The 23,176-nt window shown below is 42.5% G+C and overlaps 1 protein-coding gene across 2 annotated transcripts; it reads right to left on the bottom strand.

Moving 5' to 3' along the window:
• Positions 1–46: 46 nt before the first annotated feature.
• Positions 47–23,144, bottom strand: sart3 (spliceosome associated factor 3, U4/U6 recycling protein). 2 transcript variants are annotated; one of them, XM_027009264.3, is made up of 19 exons: positions 22,736–23,144; positions 16,335–16,461; positions 15,269–15,376; positions 14,611–14,795; positions 14,075–14,180; positions 12,509–12,633; positions 12,199–12,354; positions 10,040–10,178; positions 9,761–9,868; positions 9,537–9,614; positions 9,148–9,206; positions 8,647–8,756; positions 8,259–8,371; positions 7,971–8,047; positions 6,844–7,012; positions 6,250–6,695; positions 3,913–4,065; positions 2,730–2,917; positions 47–2,073 (listed from the first exon to the last, which is right to left on the bottom strand). In XM_027009264.3, the coding sequence occupies exons 1-19, from the start codon at positions 22,922–22,924 to the stop codon at positions 1,863–1,865; spliced, it is 2,847 nt and encodes a 948-aa protein (XP_026865065.2). In that variant the 5' UTR covers positions 22,925–23,144; the 3' UTR covers positions 47–1,862. The 2 variants fall into 2 exon arrangements, with proteins under 2 accessions (XP_026865065.2, XP_081569461.1); XM_081713335.1 differs by lacking the exon at positions 15,269–15,376.
• Positions 23,145–23,176: the final 32 nt, after the last annotated feature.

The raw sequence follows: 23,176 nt of genomic DNA on the forward strand, positions 1-23,176 counted from the left end.
TGCTGGCCTTAAAATGTATGAACTGGATACAACACAAAACCTCACATTATGTTCAACAACCACATATTTTAATTGCTTTAATAAACAATTTAGGCCTGACAATGTAAAAGAACAGGAAAAAATACAAGTGGGGTGGCAGAAACCATCAGTTAAACTTCAAATTCTTAAAATGAAACAAGAACAATTTTCAAAGACAGGACACAGATTTGGTAAATAAAATCTGAAGCACACACTAACCTATTGCAAATTAAAATAATAACGAAGACCAAGAAATAAATCCCAAGTCGATACTGAATACCACTGTTTTTTTTGTTTTTTTTCTCTTTTGAAGATACTTAACAAGACATTCCAACAGCACATTTCTCAATACTATTTTAGGCCACTGTGGTGATCATAAGCAAATACATAGAGCTACTATTTGTTCAGATCAAAATATACAAACGTTTTACAAAACTATGGCCAACCACCAAGGGAGGTGAATAGTCAACAAATACTCCATTAAAGGAACTGACTGGTAAGGAAACTTCTTAATAAGGGGTTCTAAAACTAATACACTATTGACAGATCACTTAATAGTTGGTAAAAGGCTCAACCCTTCCACATTGATCCAAAAAAAAAAAGCCCCACAAAATTACTGACTCAGATGCTGACATGTATATATAATTACAGTATAGGGAATGGGTATGTTCAGGCAAACTAATGTGGAAGGTTCTAGCGATAAACAGCTGCATAGATTCTTATACATAATGGTCGGTCCATGGAGAAAGGGAATGGTCCAAGGCCATATCACAGCCAGACAGAAGAATTCTACACCCAATTCAACCAGAGCCCAAGAAATTTTGTAATCCTGGAAGAAATTCTTAGTTTCTCTGGATGGAAACTTCAAGATGAGCTCTAGAATTTGAACCAAGTTCTAGATTCTTGCAGTCTGGCAATGGAGCAGACACTCTAGGCGCACGTATATTCTACCATTCTACAGCCAATATGGTGCCAGCAGGGTAAGGCAGGTTTGAAAGCTACGTATTAGCCAGTAGGGAGTATGCCCTAAACACAGGGCTAGAGCTCCAGCCTTATGACATACATGACAATGCAGAAATCTGTGCAAATGTTTTTAATCTCAACCAAGTTCTGAATGAAAGCACTAGGATCTTAACAAAATGAAAGTCTACTTAGAAAGAATTATCAAAAAAGTGGGCTGCTGTTTTTTTACACATAGGATTTGAACAGCTGACAACACTTCTGGTTTTTTGTTATGTGAGGACATTAAAAGACCAGACACTTTGAAATTTAGAACGCACACAGAGTGAGCATACCAGGGTTTTATTACTGCAAATAAATATTTTTTTTTACAAATGCAGTTTTAATGTTCTGTAAAGCAAATATTTTTTTTCTGCCTTGAACAAAAGGCAAATAGTGTGTATTGGCTGACCAAAGCAGTCTATAGAGAAAATAACCAGTATATTGATGGCAAATACATTTGAAAAGCACGATTTTCTCATTTATAATACATTTCTAATATACTTTCGTAGCAAATAGCAGGTTTTGCATATACCTTATTTAAAACAACATGGTTCACATGGTTGTTTTGACATCTGGTTAAAAAAATACTCACTTTGAAGTCTTCAATCTCTATAACTTCCCCAATCAGATAAAGAAAGAAAAACAAATGACCCACTCATCTCTATTGACACTGTGTTAAAATCACCCCCCCCCCCCAGAATTCAGGAGGTGTTTCACATATATACAAGAAAAAGAAAATCAAAACATCTCAGTTTCTTCCTCCTGGTTGTAATAAGGACACAGAATGGCTTCCGACACAAGGCAGGTGCTTCCATCGTACTAGACTGCTGCTGCGTACAGTTTTACTTTTTCAGGAGCAGCCTGGCGAAGTCCTCGTTGGACATGGGCTTGGCTGGCGCACTCACCCCCGAGGCAGCGAGGCCTGCCTGCATCCCGTCGCTCATGCTATCCTGCTCCTTGGTGGTGGTGCCGTTCTCTGCTTTCGCCTCCGGGGTGTTCTGCCGGTGCAGGGAGCGTGGGAGTAGCGAGACCTGCGTGCGTCCTTTCCCACGGCTGAAACCACACCGGGAAGCAAGTAGAAAAACAAATATTTTTTATATATATGTTTATATTTTTTTATTTTTTATTTTTTTTAAGTGCTCTTTAGGTATAAACAACTGGCAAGTTGTAGGACTGGCGCTGAATATACTGGCAAGTGAGTTGTTAAATGGTCTTTTGTGATTTTAAAGGCCTGTTATTTCAGTACTAAAGGCTGGATTGCCACCTACTGCCATTCCTGAAAGATGCTTTGAAGTGTTTGTGGAGGTTTACACAGAATCTAAAACACACAAACTAAAGAAGTTGAAAACAAAACCCTTGATATTTCACAGAGTAAACATATACCAAGGCCAAAAGGACTCATTGGTTCAAAAATCCACAGAGAAAATTTTCTGACTTGAATGGAGCATTGTACAGGACAAGGTGGTAGAAAAATAACCCAAATTATTATTTTTTTCCACTGCAAAAGGTACGATAACACTTAATCAATTCAATTACCAAATCGTTATTACACTGCAACCGAAGTACAGTCATCTGCTCCAATCACTTAAAACTGGTTTAACTGATCACATGCCCTCGTGTCGTCTGCTGCAAGGTCCTAGTCATCTCTGACACTGTACAGAAATTGCCAGCACTGGTGAACCCCGTTTCAGATGGTACTCTGTACTCACGCTCCCTGCAGCTGCCGAGGCATCATGGCTCCCAGCACACGCCCGGGTGTCACCTTGGCATCCAAGTTCCGGGCTGGAGGATTACTGATAGCGACCGACAGGGTGTGGCTGTCCAGCTTGGTCCTGTCCATTTTCAGCACGGCCTGAGAAGCCTGTGCCTCATTTTCAAACTCCACATACGCAAGGCCCTGGAGAACATGTGCAGGCACACAGTTATTCTACAGGGAGGGCTGTAAGAAGCATTACAATTAAAAATGACCTGCATCGCAGAGTGAACAAATAATACAGCCTAACATGGGTAATGAAGAAATCTCCAATGTCCTTCATGTTTTTCTTCGCTTCTTGGCACATTTGTTTTTACCCATTCATCCTCTCAAGTCAGCTGATTTAATTCCTTAAACTTTTAAAAATGCAACTAGGAATGGAAATAGTTGAGCATTTAATTCTTGTTTACACTTAATTATTTCACTTCTTTTCTTAACCTCCATTAGTCAATACACTTGAATTATTCCTCCATAAACGAATATGACTAGACTCCTTGATTTTAGTTTATTCTCATCTACCAGTTAATTTTCATCTGAAAACACATGCTGAAACCGATCATTAAATCAATCCATATTGTAGTTTTAAACTGTGTTGTCTCCATGTCAGTGTGTGTACGTGTGTGTGTGTGTGTGTGTGTGTGTGTGTGTGTCGGAACAATGAGCACACTTGATTGACAGTCCACTGTCACGATTCCCAGCCTGTTACATGACTGAAGCAGAACAGAATATAAAGCCGCAAGCAGAGAGAATCAGAATTACACAGCCATATGTGTATTATGTAACTTATCAGTGACTAATGTGCAAACAATTCACATTTTGTACCTCATTCACAGGTACTGATGGAGTAGTATGTTTTTATCTTTTCCATCATAATGACAAAACTATAGACACAAACGGTTCAGTAGTTGGTGAACTACCATTAGCAACCTGCTAGTGTCCTTGTGGTTAATGCCAGCTGTGTAAAGCTTATATCAATTGTTAGGTATCTTGGCAACCACATTATTAGACCACAATGTATGCATTAAAGTTCATAATTGGGAGTTATGGACTGTCTGCACAAGGTGGTTACGGTAACATTCAAAGAACCATTTTTACACAACTCGCATTACTGCGTTGCCGAGGGGGGAGTGTGCCGTAACCTTGGGTTTGCCAGAGCGGTTGGTGACCAGGCGCACAGCTTTGACTGTGCCGTGCTCCCTGCACAGTTCTTCGAGCTTCTCCTTAGTGCAGGTGAAGGGCAGTCCCGAGATGAAGATCTTATGCTTTTCCATCGACGTGTTGTACCTGAAGACCTGTCACAAGAAATGAGAAGAAAATTAATGAACACTGCTCTGAAGTTTCTAGGACCGCATTCTCCATTTCAAAAACACTATGAACATTGTGAACCTTTTAAACTGTACCACGCTGCTATTGTTAAACCAGCAAGCAGATGAACTACCCACATTCTGAACAAAACCTCACAGTAAATGTAAGTGCTGTCTATACTGCTGAATGCACCTGTACCCAGCTTTTAATGAATATTCATACATATCTGTACAGCATGTGTCTCTGCAGGTCACTCACTTTATTAGATAAAACCTACCTTGCAGGTTATACTTATAAGCCATTTTAATGAGACAATCTAAGCAGACCAATTTGCTCCTGTTTTAGACAGACTAGACAGTTTTCGACTACTCATTAAGACTGAGGCTGCAAATTTGGTAACGCATGTATGTGAAGACTGCCAGATAGGAAGCTAGCTAGCAAGCTAAAGATAAACACCAATAAATCTTTAGCATTCTAGATAACCCCAGCCTCTTTTCCACCGTAGAGCCGAACGGTTCTGAGTACGGATAGTATTCGTTACAGACACACTTCCACATGAACAGATTGCTTAGAAACTCTGTTCATCAGTTTTCTGAGCTCAGAGTTACAGAACTGTTTGAATGGGATAGCATAGGGATTTATTTATTGGTGCTACACAAACTGAGGCAAGTCTCATCTTGGTCCCTTCTCTCTGTCACCAACATTCAGCATTGCATGTCTTGTGATGTTTTGCACATATAAAAAAAACAAAAAAAACAACAGTCCATACAGCTCCATGTGATCCATCTTGTCAAACATATGCAGCGAGCGACTGGAGCACATGCCACAGGGAATGAAATTTTTTTTAAGCTCATCATAGCACTGGATTGTGGGATAAATTTACCAATTAAGGATAGATATAATGCCTTAAAATTTAACCAACTTCATATGCATCTTAAGTACCCTATTTAAGACATTTTTTCCACAAATCCCACCACCACCACCTCTTCAAGGTATTGGCTGACAACAAGACCAGTAAGGACCCTGTTCATCAATGGGAGTCTCCAACGTCAGGTGGCGTGATATGCTGGTTAGTATTTAGTCATCATTCCTAACCTACAATTCTAATCCTAACCTACAATCCGGTTGACCTCAACCGGACATGTTACGACATTCCCCACAGGCAAAGTGCCACGCCACAGCCTGAGCAACATAAACTGTATGCAAGGGTTACCTGCTCAAGTAACAATCACGGGGAGAAAAGACAAAGGGAAAATGAGCCAAGTCGAGAAACACTGGAGAGGGATGCAAGCACATTAGCGGTCCTTAGCAACAACTTTGCAACAGCGACTGCATCTATGGCCATCTCATCTTAGTCAGGACCGATCCTGGTTCAACCAGCCTGCACATTATTTCATGCTACATCCAGATGACCATAAGGATAAATGTTGGGACATCCCTGATCTACATCGTTGGATGAGCATCCTGGAAGAGCATTTTCTAATCTGTGGACACCTCATCAGACATGTGGGTTCAGCAAGCCAAGGCTACAAGCAGTCCCATGGAGGGCAAAACTGCAGTATGCCAAATGGCAGTGGGTGCCTTAACTAGCTGGAATTTAAGAGAACATATCCTTGGACCATGTCAAGTGGAAAGCAGCATGCAAAAAAGTGGACACTGCACAGCTGCAGAAGATCACTAAGAAGAAGCACGGCATATCTTTATGCTGATATGAATGTATAATGTGGCTGGAATTTTTATATTTTTAAGGGGGCAGTTTTGGTTAGACTAAAACAAACCATTGGATTAAATTGTTGGATTAAGTGTGAATGCATCCTTTTGAACTCTCTAGCTCAGTGATTAAGATACTCGACTAGTACTAGGTTAATAGTTTAAATCCCACCGCCACCAAGTTATCAACGTTGGGCCTATGAGCAAGCCCCTTAACCCTCAAATGTTAGTTGTATTCATTTATAATTGTAAGTCGCTTTGGATAAAAGCATCAGCTAAATTCCATAAACATAAATGTTAATTCCACTGCAGGGCTGAGAGTTGTCTGAGCATGGGAACACCGTGTACACATGGTATGTCTAATTAATGTTTGTTTCTTCTAAACTGGGTGGTGATTGAATGCAATCTAAAATCTGAAAACCTAAAGCACATCTCTGGCACATACTCTGGGTAGCAGGTACCTTAAATTCAGGGTTTTTGCTCTTATCCACGCAGGGGGAGACAAACATCGGTCTTCCGCCAACTTCCTGTCTGTCCAGCTTCAATGCTTCTTGGACAGCTAGTTCGTCCTCAAACTGCACATAGCAGTAGCCTCTGAACGCGCCCTTGGCTGTAAACACTGGCCGCACCTGCACGACAGTCCCGCAGCCTTTGAAAGCATCCCTCATCTTGTCCTCAGGGTCCTCCAGGTTGAAGGATAAATTGCTCACAAATACGCTGTTCGAGTCTTTGCGCTGCTCAAATGAGGCAGCATCTGGCATTTTGAAGGCCGATGTGGCCTGCTGGTTCCTCTGAGCACCTGGAGGCTCCGGTCTGAAAGGTGGAGGAACGCGCTCAGTCTCCATCTGCTCCTCTGTGGCCACAGAGTCAAAATCTCCATCGCCTCGAGGTCTCTTACAAGCCAACTCTGAGAACACACACAGTTTTTGAAACTTCATATGTAATATAATTAGGCAGTTATATGGATCACTTATATTGACAGGTCCTGTTTAGCCAACTTGGAAAACGAGGTTCATTCTACTTGAGGTCAGGCCTCGTTCATTCCCCACGCTCACCCGTTTCCTCTCCCCATTCATCTTCACACTTGTCTTCCGCCTTCCGCTTGTCTCCCATCCTGTTAGATTTCTGGTTCTTTTTCTGTGCTTTCTTTTCAGCCTTGACCTTTCGCCGCTGTTCAGCTCGGTCTTCCTCCTGCTGGGCTATTAGAGCCTCTCGCTCAGCCACCTGCACAGAAGCATGGCATCAGATCAGACACACCCTCACGCACACTTTGACTGGACGAAACTAGCAAGTACAATGTTTTAGATCGGACGAACAACTTCGGAGCACAGACTACAAAGAGTTAGCGGTACAACACGCTTGAATACGACTTTAGGTCAGACCAGGCCACTGCGAAAGCTTCAGGTCAGACATGATAGACCTGAATACCAAAGGCTGAGAAAAACAGAAAACTTAATTTTCCTCTCACAGAACTGTCATCCATCCCTGCAAGTGCCTCTCACTGGAAGCATCGTGTTTTCACTAACTTGTCACTGAAATATAAGTGCTCTCTCTCTTCTTTCTCTGAACAGTGCTGTGACGCATTTCTGAAAAGAATTCAAGATCATTGAGCTTAAGATATCTTAAATGAGTGAGGGAGTGTGATTCACTGTGATACTCACTCTACCATTTGACAATTATCTTCTTGTTATGATGCTTTTGGGAAACCAACATCAGTAACAGGCATGTGTGTATGCATCTGCCCTGGTACAGATAGCAGAGGGAGAGAGAGAGCTCGAGCCTCATCTCTACTCAGGACAGGACAGAACAACGCCATGTATGGCGCTCCCTGGTCACTTCCTCATTTCAAGTAGCTCAATCGAGCTGCTTAATACATTTAGTGCATATAGGATGCAACAATGGCACTACAAAAAACCTGCATGAATAAAGAGGTAAAAAACTAAAAATAAAAACACGTTTCGGTTTCATTTAATTAACCAATAATTAAAAGAATTTTTGAAGCTTAGAAATTTCATAGCAGAGAAAGAAATTGTATTCTGAAAGACAGGTCTGAGAAACCTAGAGGTCTCTTGTGGTGTTTGTAATTATTCAGTACTTTTAGAAAGCAATCATATAGTAATCGCATGTATCTAATGGGCAAGCCAAAAGCAGCACTGGTTATTAAGGCATCATGGGATCTAGCCTTTGCTCTCTGCTCTTGCACTCGATTCAGCCTGGACTCCGTCTTCTGCACGGCTGCATCCCAGTCCTCCAGAGAACCTGCCACAGGACACAAGCAGTTAGGTCAGATAGTGAAAGAGCAAGAAACAGCAAGCAAACAAAGACAGAAAGAAAACAACAACAAAAAGAACTGAAGGCTTGATGTCCTAATTTACCTCGCTGGGTCATTTTTAGAATATAATATTTAACTGTAATACATACCTAGGTTTAAACTCTAGGTTTAATGTGTGTCCATAAAAGAAGCACTCACCCTCCACCCTCTCAAACGTGAGGAGGACCTCGCACACATGCTCTGGGTAGTCTGATGTACACTGCACTGCCCGGTGCAGAGCTTTCCTACAGTGTACAGCATCTCCATATGACCTGAAAAAACACACATACACACAGTTTGTATGCATGTCCTAATATTACAGCTCACCAAAGCCATAAATCCACTAGCCAACAGTGTTCGTTTGCCATTTTGAAAAAAAATGCTGTATAAATATTTTTAGAAATTGCATGACTGAACAGCATTAAAGGGAAATAGGACTTATTTTATGCACAACAGTCTGCTACTAATAAGAAACAGTAGGTATTTTATCCCTTTATGTTTTACAGGCCTTGCTTGTTCATTTTGCTTTGATCGAAATAACACTGACCTCTCCAGGTTGTAGTACTCCAGCCACATATTGGCATATTTAGCATTCCCCTTTGTCATGATGCTATCCCACAATTCCCTCGCTTTTTGCATATTCTTACAGTGCAATGCCTGTCAAGAGAAGGACAAAAATATATGCACACACACACCCACAAACACACCACAGTAGGTTAGGAGCTAGAAGAAACATGGTCACCACAAGTGATCAAATTGCAAGGTGGACTGCAGCAGATAAACCATTGTAAAGTACAGTGCAGTGCTGCAGTTTATCCCTCCAGGAAGAACCAAATACTACGACCAGCCTAGTTCAGCCACAAATATTCAAAACACTGTGAATAAAGGAGGCGGCTCAGAAACCCGTTTCGCAAAAACAAAACATGGTGATTATTGATTAGTCACATCTGGCTTCGGTTCATCCTTAGCTAGCTCTTCCGGTCAAACTACTCCACAAAGGTGTGAGGGCAGGAACTTGAACCTGGAGGTGCCGGCGGTCTCTGCTTACCTCTATCCTGGCCCAGATCTGCATTATCGTGCAGGACAGATCCCCACTTTCACTGAAACCTGCAACAACACAGTCGAGTTATTCAGTTACCATAGTGACAACAGAATAATGGAGGCGAGAAAAGAGAAAAAGAAAGAAAAATAAATAAATCAATCAATCGAGTGCATCTATTTTGTTCAGGACTGACAGATGACAGTGATTTATTATGAGTGAACACATTTCAAATACCCAAAAAATAGATACTTTTGATGTGGCAGACATGGGGAAAAAAATGCAATGCAGTAATTGTAGCTTTCTGTGACTGACTAATTGCAGAGGACCAACCGATTTGTGAGAATTTAAGTGTGTAGTCCTGTTTAACCTGCACACTCGCCCAAAATGTCACTTACGTTCTTCCACGTCTTGTTTCAGGTAGTCAAGAGAGCGTGAGAAAGCTGCCCGCAGCTCCTCAAGCTCTCGGCTCCCCTCTGCAATCGATCAACAATTACTCACTCAATAATCAATCAATCAATCAGTGTGCCAACAAGCAATGAGGACAGGAAACACTACAAAAAGTACAAAAGGTTTAAATCCAAGTGGTAGGAGAACAGCAACGTGGACATTGTGTTTTCACCTTTGCTGAAATCAACACGTCTTCTCAGGTAGTCCAGGTATGACTGCCAGATCTCCACATAATCGGTGGCCTGGATGAAACCAGCACTCAGGGCCTTCTCAAACACATCTGGGAAGAAATGCATCCAAATAAGCCTGAGCACAGAGTAATGAAATAGCACTAATTTACAGCAGGACTAGAAAGATGGCATCTAATAAACACTAACAGAAGGGAATAGGGGTAGGGTGGGGGGGGGTATTTCATTGACCAATCAATTATTGCTTTCTACAGCGTGAACACCTGACACTGTGTGATGCTCCGCCTTATGCCTCTCCAGAGCCAGTAGGTAGCTCTTCCATAAGCCCATGGTCCAGGGGCAGTTCCGGACGGCACGCTCATGACAAGATAACACCAGCTCTTTGATCTTCAGCTGTCGATCCTGCAGCAGGGCCATTTAGATATCGGATTACACAGTGTATGGAGGTATGGAACTTTACAGTGAGAGCAACTTAAGGCTTAATGCAGAAATAACTCTCTTTTCTACAGTTAGACCCAGGAGGTGACAGGCATATTGTAGGAAACCTACATGATTAATTTGCTTATGTGCTCAGCTGGAGAACCACCTCACACAAATGCACATGTATTAATTTTTTTTTTTAACAACACTCATAGAAAGTGCCAAATAGTTATTTGCAATCCCGTAGCAGTCCTAGTATCCAACATTTCATCCAAGTTTTTCCATGCACAGATTTCTGAGATAGGCTCAAGATGATATTATACCTCGCAGTGGTGGCATGTTTGTATTTCATTGCGTCTTTCATCTCACTGTATAGAAGAAGTGGTGCGACACAGGAGATCTCCTAGCCTAGCGCCATGAGTCTTCCCTTTGCTAGCGTTACTGCACTTCTGATGTAGGAGAATGTCTCCTGGAAGATGTCACCGATGGCTGACCACAGCACGGCACGCAAGGAGCCTGGAGAGTCTGCACTCTGCTTTCCAGTTCACCTCCCACATTTGCACAGGGAGAGGAGGTGGGGCACCTTGAGTGAACATTTACACAAGCCTCATCCTGTCCTAACAGAGCCATTTTTGTGCTCCAACAGCACATCAGATTTAGTCTCCCCTGCAGAGGTAGCCAGAATATTCTTTTTTGCTTGAATGTGTCCTCAATCCATTTTTTGTGACCAAAAATGGCATTTCTGTCTCATTTGATAAAAGAAGACAAAGCAAAGCTCCAGTGGAATTTATCAACAGGGCATGTTCTTCTGGTTCCCCATAAAATCAAATTCCTAAAGATGCATTTCTTGAACCAAGACCCATACAGATCTTTTTGTATCATGGAAGGTCCATTTTTTTATAAACATCATTTCAAACTGCTTAATTATTGCCCCTTTTCAGTTCTTAATAGCTGCCATGCAGTTTATGAAGGTCAGCAACCAGTCCTCTCACTTTATGTTCCCTGATCTTGCCCTATTTAAGCATATCATGACGATTCATAAACATAGTTCATGAAGATTTTTCTCTTTGAAAAAAATTTTCCTATATATTTTATGGTGAGAACAAAGACAAATGGCATTTTTACACTGCATTTATAATCCATATTTACAAAGCCAAAATATCCCCAAGTACACTATAACACACCAGGCCAAAAGCACCAGGGGGTCTTGTAATGTAGACATGCCACATTTCATGACAAGCTGCCTGATAACAATAGCTGAAAACACTACGTAAACAGTACAAACACCACATTGTTCAGTTATGCAAGGCTGTGATCATTTTATTCACCTCTCAGAGATCGAGCGGGTGTCTGATGGATTTAATCACATTACATTTGCTCTTAACGCACCAGGCAGCCATCATGGGCACTTTCTGAATCAAGGTAAATAGCCGAATGAGGCGCGAAACCTGGTGGTCACAGGCAGTTATGTCAGGCGAGGCAGTTGTCAGGTTACGCGCAATAAAAAAAGCCCCAGTGAATTAGGCGTTTGGTTGCTTCTGTGGCAAGGCATCTCCTCTCCGTTTCTGTTCAGGTGGTTTTTTTTCCCGCTCCGTGTAGGTAAATGCACCCTTCCCATCCCCCATTCCGCAATCAGTCTCTCCCTCCACTTCCCACCCATCCGTGGTAAAGCCCCCAACACTATCTCGAATGCACCGAGGTTGCGATGCATTTGTGGCTTGTGCATCTCATTACCATGCCATTACCATCTCATAAAAATGCTTTCACATAAATTGAGGGAGGCAGCACATATACAGGATGTCAAAATAAGAGTGTATGGAGGTGGTTGTGTATGGGTGAGTGAGAGGAAGAGAGCAAGAGAGTGAGTGACAGAGAAAAGAATACACAGCCAAGTTGTATGTCTGTGGAAATCTATGAGTGACTAAACATATTTGCATCACTGCAGAAAAAGCACCTTAAGTGGGTTTGTATGAGGATCTGTTTATCTGAGAGGACCTCTCACCAGATAGGCAGTGTATTTGGCCCAGAGGTCTGGCACTAGGCAGTTCTCAGTCAGTGCTCTTTCGAACACAATCTGAACGCGAGCCGGGTCTCCCTCCTTCATCTCGTAGTCGATGTAGCTCTGATACTCCCCCAGCTTGGGTGGCTCGGACACCAGCTGCAGCGCAGAGAGAAGCACCCGAAGGGAAACTCAAACAATGCCATGGCAACCGTTCCAAACGGGTGCGGAACAGAGGCACAACACAAAACAGTACAAACATGTATGTGAAGTGGCACCTTGGCACATGGTGCAGGGTGTGTGTGTGTGTTACCAGGGCCTCCTCGTAAGGTCGTCTCTTCTCCAACTGCTGCAGAGCACGCTTATAGTGCTGGGTAACTGTCTCTGGGGCACCCTCGTCTGCCCAGTCAGAGTACTCCGTGTAGGTGCCCTCCATATCTGCACAGCAACACACGCTTATCACAACCCTGGCCTACATACCAGTAACACTCAAAATCACCATCCCAGAACCCTTTCACGTCAACCAGGAAAGTCCAAAATCAGGACCCAGATGCAGAATCTGCAAGTGAAAGCGAACGCTGATGATGATGATGATATGATGAAGATGATGATGAAGAACGATGAGATGACATCACACCATTCATGCACATTTCCAGTACTTCACTGTTCGGCTGCTTTATAAAAAAAATTTCGTGTCAAGGTCCTTTGGAACAAAACAGCCCGTTTCTGTCTTTGGTTAGCCAGCCCCAATCGTGGTGGCTATAGTAGCTATGCAGAGATACAGCCTTCTTACAAAACAGCACAAAAGCAGGGGAACAGCGAGCCAAGATGCTTGAGAGCATAATCCACACTTTGGCCCCATCAGAGGAAAGAGAGCGAGAAGGGGGGGGGGGGGGGGGGGAGTCCTGCAGCTTGCTCCACTACATCTCTGCTGCTTTTGCATCCATTAGAGAGAGAGAGAGAGAGAGAGAGGAAAAAAAAAAAAAACATGGCAGCCACAGAGCCAGACCATCTGGCTATATGCAGGTGGATTAGGCAGCTCTTGGCTTGGGCCACCACACTGTGAGCTGGGACAGCAGAGATGTTATGGAGTTGGCGATACACAGCTCAGCGATGCCTGCGAGCACCTGACAAGTTTATGCACGGTACAAGGCTGGAGAATCCAAGACCCATTACGACGCCGTGGTTACCAAGCGAGCTTTCACACTAAAAATAGAACAAGGGAGAAAACGCAATCCCTAGATGGCCTTTTTTAGTTTTTTTTCAAGTTCCATTTCTGTGCGAGTATCATTTGTCCTGGGTTCTGCTCAACAGCTTTCTGCTGATTAAGTACAGAACTAAACCGCAGCTGGAAAAACTAAATCATTTGTATGAGCTATCTTAACCATATCTCTGATTGGGTGTCTGCATCTCCTCCTGTATTCCGGCATTATAGCAAGTCTGCTTGAACATTGCGAGATGCCACTGGCCGCACGCAAGCAGGCACATGCTATCCGGCAGTGGAAGTGGCTATGCGTACAGCGGAGCATTAGTGGGCGTGGACGGCACGTTAGAGAGCGTGGAACAAGCGGCATGCCAAACCAGCACGTTTTTTAATGTGGACCAGTCAGTGCTGCTGGAATAAAACTGCACTCTGGGCAGAGAATTTTTTTTTTTTCACTTAAATTTGCCATATGAGACTTTTGTGTTCTGTTTCATTATTTATAAAGGTAGTCAGTGAAAGGGAGAGCAAGACTGAATGAGACTGACTATGAGAAAAAGACAAGAAAACAAGACGCGAAGGTAAAGTGTGCCAAAGATGCAAAAGGAAAGAGACGGAACGATCTTTCCCCCATCAGACTGTGGGGGAGAGAAAGATAGAAGATAATGGATTCCTCACCCATTAGAGGTATGGCCAGCTGGCGCTTGAAGAGTGTATGGATCCTCTCGAGCTGCACATTCAGCTGCTCCTGCTGCTCTGGGCTCGGAACGCTGCCGGGAGGGGGCTGCCATGGCGACAGAAGAGTGGGTTACCATTCCATCCTGCCACAACGGATCGCAGCTGTCCAACTGTGCGGCAGGAGCTTCGTCCACCTGTCCAGAGTTTGCCCCAACACGTAATGCTCCCCAACACACACACACACCCCCCGTAACCTACATTAGCTGTCTGGCGACGGGTGCATTACTGTGCAGATCAGCGGACCTCTGAGAGCAGGGTAGGATGGCTAAATCCTACCAACACACATTTTAAGCCTCCATCTGTGACAGGTCTGTCATCACCAAAGCTCTTACAAGAAAACAAAAAGAAAAAAGTTCCCCTAGCTTTAACTGAGGATTCTTGTCTATGTCACAGTCATCAACAGGATGCCCAAAGGAAACACTGATCCCAGATCTGCCCCTAAAGGTGTGGCAGACGTGGGTGTGGGTGTTTAATACCTGCAGGGTGGAGAGGATGGCGATCTCGAATTCCCGGTATGCCTCCCACAGGGCGGCACCCTTGGTCATGTGCAGACCCACAGCTGTCAGGGCCCTCTCGAAGATGGCGCGTGCTCGGTCCATGCCCCCTGATGCTCCCATTCCCCCTATGGAGTACTGGGCATACTCCAACCAGATATCCGGGCCTGAGGGCGGGAGGGGTGCGTGCGTTAAAGAATTCTCCCACCAAAACACATTCCCTAAAGGACATTCGTCAATGGCTTTAACACTGTTGCTGTAGGAACTGACTGGGCCGTCAGTCTTTTTTTTAGTATTTTATTAATCTCTCACTAATCTGCTGAAGGGGAAAGCAGCAACTTTGCTTTAAAAACCCTGCCAGGTTTTTAAAAATAATTTTTCCACAGATCAGGAATTCAAGATGAAGAGCACTTTGGAGGTAATGTTATAAACATACTGTTGTCAGAGACAATGAATTTAGCAAGTCAACTATTATATATGTGGACTCTTGGGCCAAAGAAGAAAGGCCATATTCAGAAAAATGGAAAAGCTAAGAGTGGTTTCCAAAAGGCTAGCAGGGAAGGTCAAGCGAAAGTCCCGGGCAGCAGCAGTCAAGTTACTGCTCATTCAGTTGCTTCTGTGCAAACGGGGCCCATCTTACAGATGTAGTCCTTCACGGCCTTCTCAAAGAGGTCGTAGATCTTCTCACGCTCCGCCTCCTCGCCCTCTGTCAGACCAATCTCATCCTTAAGCCAGTCCAGCCAAATCTCTGCATGGGCAATCAGAACACAGCGTGAAAGCAGAGCACTATGCTAATAACACAAGTATTCCAAATGCATACTGATGTTACGCCGCAGGCAAGAGCTGCATAATCTGTTTGTTCCCAAGTTGTTCCTGCAAAAATTTATTTTGCAATAATTATATAACTGAAAGCTGACAATTTTTTTTATTGTGTGCTCTGGGCACAACCCAAATGAGCATTAATAGAGCCACAGCGTGATAGTGCCCATATTATGCACGCCTACTCTCAGCTTAGTTTTGAGTTAGATGTTATATGCGCCAGTGATTCTTAGACCCAGGGCTGAGAAACATTTGCCCTACACACAGTATTTCAGACCTGTTGCTATCAGACTTGATAATAAAAGGCAGGGTAAATTAATGAGTTTAAGCAAGTCAGGGAATAAGGTGCCCTTAAAATTGCACCAAGTTAAGACTACCCAAATATTAAAGGAATAATTTGAGAATCTTATAGTGTATGGCCACCATTATGCTAATAGGTGCTCATAACGTTTAATTACTTGTTAGGCCAATCTTGGGTCTGGCCTATAAGGACCACTGCAAAAGAAGCAAAATTTGGACACCAAAATCCTGGTTGTTTGACAATTTTTAAGTCATGTCAAATATAATTAATTACTTGTTCTTTTTCACCAAGCCATTTGATCAACAAAGCAGGTGCATATGATAGAATACCTTCATACACTGGTCGCTCAGAAAGTACAGGAGACATTCATGATTTCTCTCACAAAACATTTTTGCCCTTCCACTTCCAATTCATAAACCTTACGTAACTTCAGTCTTTTCGTCTCCACGGCAGCCAAAACAAAATGTCTGCTTCAGAAGAGCTGCTACAATTTGTCCTAAAGCTGCCAAGAGAGCAGCAGGCATAATAATGGAATGTTTTCTAAACGTCAGATAAAGTAGAGTCTTTGCCAGTTTGTGGTGCTGACCTTCGGTCAGAGGGAAGAGCTCGCTCATCTTCTGCCTGGCCTTGCGGAGCCGGTGCAACTTCCCCTCCTGCCTCAGAAGTTTGATCAGGTCCACGTGGCAGTTGTAATCAAAGGCATTGATCGACAGCTGCAAAGGGAACAGCCATTAAAAATCAACCTCATGCAATCCACCCAGTTAAACCTATCACCCAAGAAAAACCCACGGTAGTCACACAAAGCAGCATGGACAGGATGTAGGGTAGATTAGGTGTGTGTTTTTTAATTCACATACACACCACAGCAGCTGCAATATGAAAACCCAAAACAGCAGATAACACGACAATTAGAACCAAACACTGATTAGCATATGCAAAGTCTGAAGCAAAAAGCATAAAAGGTATGGCAAATAAGATCAAAATACATCAATCAACAGCTGCAAAGTTGAATTAAAATTACTCTGTGTTAATGTTGCAAAATGTTAAATAAATTAGTTAAATAAAACTGCTTTTCCAACCTAAAGATTAAAAAAAAACAAAAAACTAACATGGTAGTTATCATTACTCAAATGCATCACATTACCCTAACTTGTTCCTTTTAGTTTCTATTCATTTGAGCAATGTTAGCATATTTTAGAGAGGAGTCAGATCCAGGCCATGAATCTAATCAGTAGAAGGTTTCTAAATCTCCTACCCATGAGGCTCAACAGAAAGGCCTCCAACGAGTAGTGAATCAGGTGCACTGTACTACAATCAGGTCTTTCTTGTTAGAAATGGCACTACACATCAAAAGACTGCATGCTGATTGAACTAAATGCTCACCAATGTTTTGGCTGAGCACTCTGTGAGAAAGTCACAGGTTTTAAGAGAGACAAAGCATAACTGACTGTGACCACAGAATGGAAAATTATTTAGTCAAATAAGGAGAGTTCAGTACATGGTACTGACATACCGTAAACCTCAGACACTGTTGTCACTGTCTTCAAATGTAAATACCACATAGGCAAAACAGGGCAGTAAAATGGGCCATTTCCAAAATACTACGCCATTACATAACAGTCATTAACAGTCATTAACATCACCAAATTTTACATATTTATTATGCAAGCCCATGTTCCAACCCAGGCAATACTAAAACGGACCTGCACAGCTGGAGCTTCAACAGTTTTGCACGTGTTGAGAAAAACAAAATGAAAACAGAGCAACAACAATGAAAATGGCAGGCTATATACAATAAAATGTACCCTTCCAGGCTGTAAAGGGGAAACAGGGATTTTTTTACACCCTTCCCAAAGAAGCGAACTCTCATATTTAAAAGGATCCCAGACAGGTTGTTAGTTTGCTCTGCAAACACTGAATAGTTTCTCAAACTTTACACATCTGGAAGGCTCTGCTCCTCATTTACACTGAACAGAGGGGCAGTTCCAACTTTACAGTACATTCTATTTATTTGTGATGCCCATCATATAAATCTACAATATCAGATTTATCCTCATCAATCCAAGACAATTTAGAAGCTAGCTAGCATGTTTGGTTATCTAAAGCTAGTTAACTCACTAATGTTTGCATGTCCACCAAAGTGAAAAAACAGTTATGATCTACAGCTTTTCTAGCTACAGCAGCTAAGCTTATACTTGAACCAGAACCAGATACATGAAAGTCCATCATTCAGGCTTTAGGCATCATCATAGTTTAAATTTTATTTAGCTGATCACTAACCAGTTTGTCAAAAATAAATACATCATAGATCAAGGTTAGCTACGGTGTCCCACAGGGACCTGTTCTAGGACAAGGGACATCCCGATCTGATATCAAAGATCGGTTTTGGGCATATTTTCAAGGCACATTTTAACTGATCGTTATCGGCTTTATTAAGCACAAACCTAAGCATGATCCTTTGTTTGCAATCCTTTCTGATCACACGGGTTTCACAAACAGAAAACAGAACATACCTAAACTGTCTGCAGTGTGGAAATATTTTAAACTGGAGAATGAAACAAGTCCAACAGCCACATGTAATGTCTGCAAAGCAAGCATTTCACGAGGCAGAAGAAACAGAGCTATGTTCAATGCCACCAAAAAAATAAACATTTGGTGGAATACAGTGAGTTTACTCAGGTTAGCCAGGCAAAGGCTGCACCGAAGTAACATGCACTAGAGGAAACTTTTAAAAGAAGAGAGAAATTTTCTCCAGAACGAGACACGGCCAAAAAGCTTACAAAGACGGTAATCGAATTCATCACATTGACCAGCCTGTCGCTGTGGTAGAAAGTACAGGTCTTTGTTGTCTTTTGGAGCATCTGTATGTCATACCCTCTCAACATGACATTTCAGACACAGCTCTACCGAAGCTTTACAAGGTTCAAGACTACATACAAGGTCTTTTATCAAATGTGATTGCTATTGGCTTTACCACTGATATTTGGAGTTCTGATGTTTCCCCTGATGTCATTACTTAGTCTTTCAGGACACTGGATTCACTCCAGTTTTGATTTAAAGTGTGCGGTATTGCACGCGTGGCAGTTCTGTGTGTCTCATACAGCAGAGCATATAAAACAAGCAATGGAGATGTTGAACACTTGGGAAATAGACAAGCAATGGGTCCATGTCAATTTGTGGCACAATTCAAGAAATATGAAAAAAAAAAAAAAAAAAAAGGATATGACAATGGATGACTGTCAAGCATATACATTGGATTGATTTTAATAACTGTGATGTACTTGAAGTGTGCACTGTGCAATAGTATTATCTAGGAATATATAAGAATCTGATTGAGACTCAATATCAGAATAATCTCTATATTAAATAACTGAGATAGGTATCAGGACAAATTAAGTATGATCAGCATAGCAGTGGAAACTTTGTTATATGTCTCAGCCAAACCAGAGGACATGCATCATCTTAGGAATTGAGGTATGCGTAAAGGAGGTCAGACACTGGATGTTGAGAAACTTTCACTCACTTAATCCTGACAAAACAGTAGTGCTTTTATTAGGCCCACAGACAGCTAGAACCTCACTCTCTAATTACTTAACGAACCTCAATGGTCTCCCAATCACATGTTCTTTAACAGTTAAAGATCTGGGAGTGATTCTAGATCCCAGTATCTCATTTGATGCTTGTTTAAATAACATTTCCAGGACCGCTTTTCTCCACCTCAGGAACATTGCAGAGATTAGGAACATACTCTTCACATGATGCAGAAAAGCTAGTCCATAAATGTATTACTTAATGTTTGGACTACTGTAATGCCTTACTATCTGGCTGTACCACCACATGCCTAAACAAGCTCCAGATAGTTGAAAACGCAGCAGAGTTCTTGTTACAACTAGACAGTCTGATCACATTACCCTTATCTTAGCTACATTACATTGGCTCACAGTAAAATTTTGTATTGAATATAAAATACTTCGTGACCTACAAAGCACTGAACAGTCTTACCACTGTCTCACCTTAGCAAACTCCTAATGCATTATGACCCGCCTCACCTATAGGAAAAGGGGCAGAGCCTTTTCCTACAAAAGCTCCCACACTATGGAATAAATTCCTGTAAATGTTCCGAGACTCAGACACAGTCTCAATATTTAAGACTAGGCTGCAAACCTCTGTACAGTCAGGCATTTTATTAACTATTTCCCATCTTAGGTAAAGGAGTAGATCTGCAGGTCCATGGGCATCACGAGTTTTGGTACACTGGGATGTTATGATGCTGTCACTTCATCTCTCTTTTGTCACTCAAGTTTGTTGCCTGAGAGCACCGAAGTGCTGATGTTCCAGGGTGCTCTCATGCCTGTGCTTCCTTCTGGCTCTTTCCTTTTATCTGTGCTGCCATAGCTAGATCTGCTGGAGTCCATCTTTGCTTTTGCTGGTTCATTATGATCTTAGGGAGTTTTTCCTTGCCACGGTTAGCCTTGGGTTGCTGACTGGAGGCTTTACATGTGTAAAGCTCTTTTGTGACAACGGCTGTTGTAAAAGGCGCTATATAAATAAATTTGACCAATAGTCAACCTGTTAAAATCAGTTGTCAGAGAACTGAAAAAACCTCCATGGCAGGTTCGACCATATACAGCTAGAGGCTTAAATGCTCCATGGTTTTAATTTACTTTGCGGTGTTGTCAAGTTCAAATGCAAGTAGCTAGTATAGGTAATGTTAGTGGCCACCAAACATGAAGTTATGTCAAAGTCAAACTAGTTAACTTGTTTGAGTATTGAAATATCCTCCAATGCACACTCAAACATATTTGCTTGCATGCCTAAATGCTCCATGGTTTACCCCTCTCCATTAGATATCAGCTGATTTTGACCTGTAAATTCTGTGTGAGCCATTGCAGTGCCTCACTGTAAACCAACAAATAGAGCAGAGCTTATCAATTATTCATGAGCCCACCAAAACAGGTTGCATGTATGAATGTATAAATAAATACATGCTTGTTTTATTCTAAGGCTAAACCAACTGGGCATTTTTCACCCCTGACCAAAGTCACATACCTTCTATACAGACATCAGAGAACAATTTAAAATACAGAATAAATTAGTTGTAGGGCTCTTTCACATCATTATCATGTAGCCATTTAGTGTGTACAAATCACATTTTAAATACACTTGTGAATTAAGATAACGCATTCTGCAGTATCTGCAGAAGAGGCTTGAGTTCCAAGATACTACTTCATCTGAAAGGACATCTCATGATACTGCGTGACAAATTATTTTCTCATTTCCAAACCACAGCATCACAGCCCCTAGTGTAGAGTTCAAGGAAAGGTAGGTTTATCCAGGCTATGCATAGAGAAACCTGAAGCCTACATGTGCTCTCAGTTGACATGTTTTAACAAAGAATACGAGCAAGCGACTGAATGAATAAATAATGTCAGGATCGTGAGAAACATTGTTTCTACCCCTACTCCTGTCAACGTGCGTGTTTTCCAACTAGGGGAACCGTCTGCTGTGCTCCGCGGTGTTTCCTCATGAACTGTGCGCAGTTGTGGAGAGGCGCAGCTGTTCTTGCCAGCCAAAGTACCGGAGCATGCGCGCACCGACAACCGTAAAATTTAGCCAGATGACCCCATCACCACCGTTCGATTAAAATTGTCGGCCTGCATCTTTGCAATAACAGTAAGTTTGGTGCACTGAAGATTGTGCTGAAATCGGCTCAAAAGCAAAGTCAATTTTTAAAAAAGTATTACCCCTTACTACCATTCTTCCACACGCTGAACGGGGCAAGAGATCATACGGTGTATTGTGAATGTTAAACTGCTGGATTAGATGTTTCTGTAAACAATAAAAAGGGGCAGTATAATTATTTGTCTTGTTAGCTACAAGAAGCTACAATCGTGTGCAATTACATGAAGTCCATTTCCGCGACGTAGTAGCTAGCGAGTTACCTCGCTGCGTCAGGCTCGGCAACCCCCATGTAACTGACAGTCCCGGAGTCGTGACACGCAGATGTTTTTCTCTCATTCAACTACATGAGCTGACTGAGCTGCAAGAACCACCGACTAAACTAAGGCTCTAGTACAGAAAATATTTCAGACAGCAACGCACTAAGTAGAGCCGCGACAAAAAGAACATCACGAATCAAATCATTAAAATAAACAGCGTTGCGCAACACACAGACGACCGCTCGCTTAACCATTTGGCAGTCTCGCTCCTCTTGCCATTTCCAAAAGCTAGCTAGTTAAGAACAAAACATAACCGTTTTCAAAAGTAGCTGCTTTAATGCTTAACCACTCTTTTGATGAAAATCGCCAATCCAAATATACCCGTTTATGCACGCCCCCGAGCCTGCGATGCCCCTCGAGTGGCGCGCTGTTTGACCATATGTGTAGCTAGCCAGCTAACTAGCCAGCAAGCCGCTTCATTTGAGGCATCCGACGCTCAGCTGATAAATGCTAATGAAGTTTACAATGCAGACGAAGCTTGTTTAAATAAATTTGTCTTCCCATTATACGGGAAATTTGCCTCATAACATTTCCCAAAGGTGATCAAATATACAACCCGGGTGATACACACAATGCTAGCCAGTTGGCTGGCTAACTCCTCACTGCTAGTACACAGCTAGATAACTAGATAGTTAACGCCAGGCTAGCAACACGCTAACTAGATAGTTAACGAAAACTAGATAGTTAACGCTAGCTAGTAACACGATAGCGAGCTTCGACAGAGAAGCTAACTAGCTTAGCTAGTTGGCGAACAAATATACCTCGCTCCTGTTTTCCGAAATTGGAAAGACACAGCTAGCCACATAATATCCAGGGGAAGTTTGTACATAAGCCACCATTAGGACATTTTTGTCGGTGGGATCTTAAAACGTGTGGAGTTTGTAATCATTTTGACAATTGCGCACCTCAGTAACCCAGAGCCATCTAGCAGGTTAGCTGCGCGTCCATCACGCCTCCATTCATTCTCCACTACACCGAGCTAGCATACCTGTTCTTCCAAACGCTGAATTTCCGCCTCGTTTTCTCGCTCGTCCTCTGACGTGTCGTCCTCTTCGTCCTCAGAATTTTCGACACCCATTCCCTCTTCCTCTTCTGACTCCATTTCTCTTTCCATTTCTTCAGCCTCCTCTTCAATATCTGGCAACAACGTCTCCCCTTCGTTTCCAGTCGCCGCCATGTTGCAACTGATCTGCCTGGCAACAGAGTGGGTTCGCCCAGAGTAGAGCCAAGTTTCGCAGATTAGCGATGTATCAAGATCAGATATGTCCTACTTTGTGCAGATACTGTCATGAAACGACTACGTTAGAATCAGCAACAGACCGATCCCCTTTGGAGAATGATCATTAATCAGCATCATGGCGCTGAATTTTCTGAATTGGGAAGAAAATAAGCTACTCAAAGATGTGCATCAATACAAACGTAGCTCCCC

Source organism: Electrophorus electricus, chromosome 1 (genome assembly GCF_041902795.1).
Source record: "Electrophorus electricus isolate QZ-2024a chromosome 1, ASM4190279v1, whole genome shotgun sequence".
Classification (NCBI taxonomy): domain Eukaryota; kingdom Metazoa; phylum Chordata; class Actinopteri; order Gymnotiformes; family Gymnotidae; genus Electrophorus; species Electrophorus electricus.

Bases quoted from the DNA above. Each gene is read 5' to 3' on its own strand.
- sart3 (XM_027009264.3), bottom strand. From the start codon at position 22,924: ATGGCGGCGACTGGAAACGAAGGGGAGACGTTGTTGCCAGATATTGAA. The intron at 9,615-9,760 runs GTGAAAACACAA...GATCGATTGCAG, and splicing joins ACGTGTTGATTTCAGCAAAG to AGGGGAGCCGAGAGCTTGAG. The intron at 8,372-8,646 runs GTCAGTGTTATT...GTGTTTTTTCAG, and splicing joins GAGTACTACAACCTGGAGAG to GTCATATGGAGATGCTGTAC.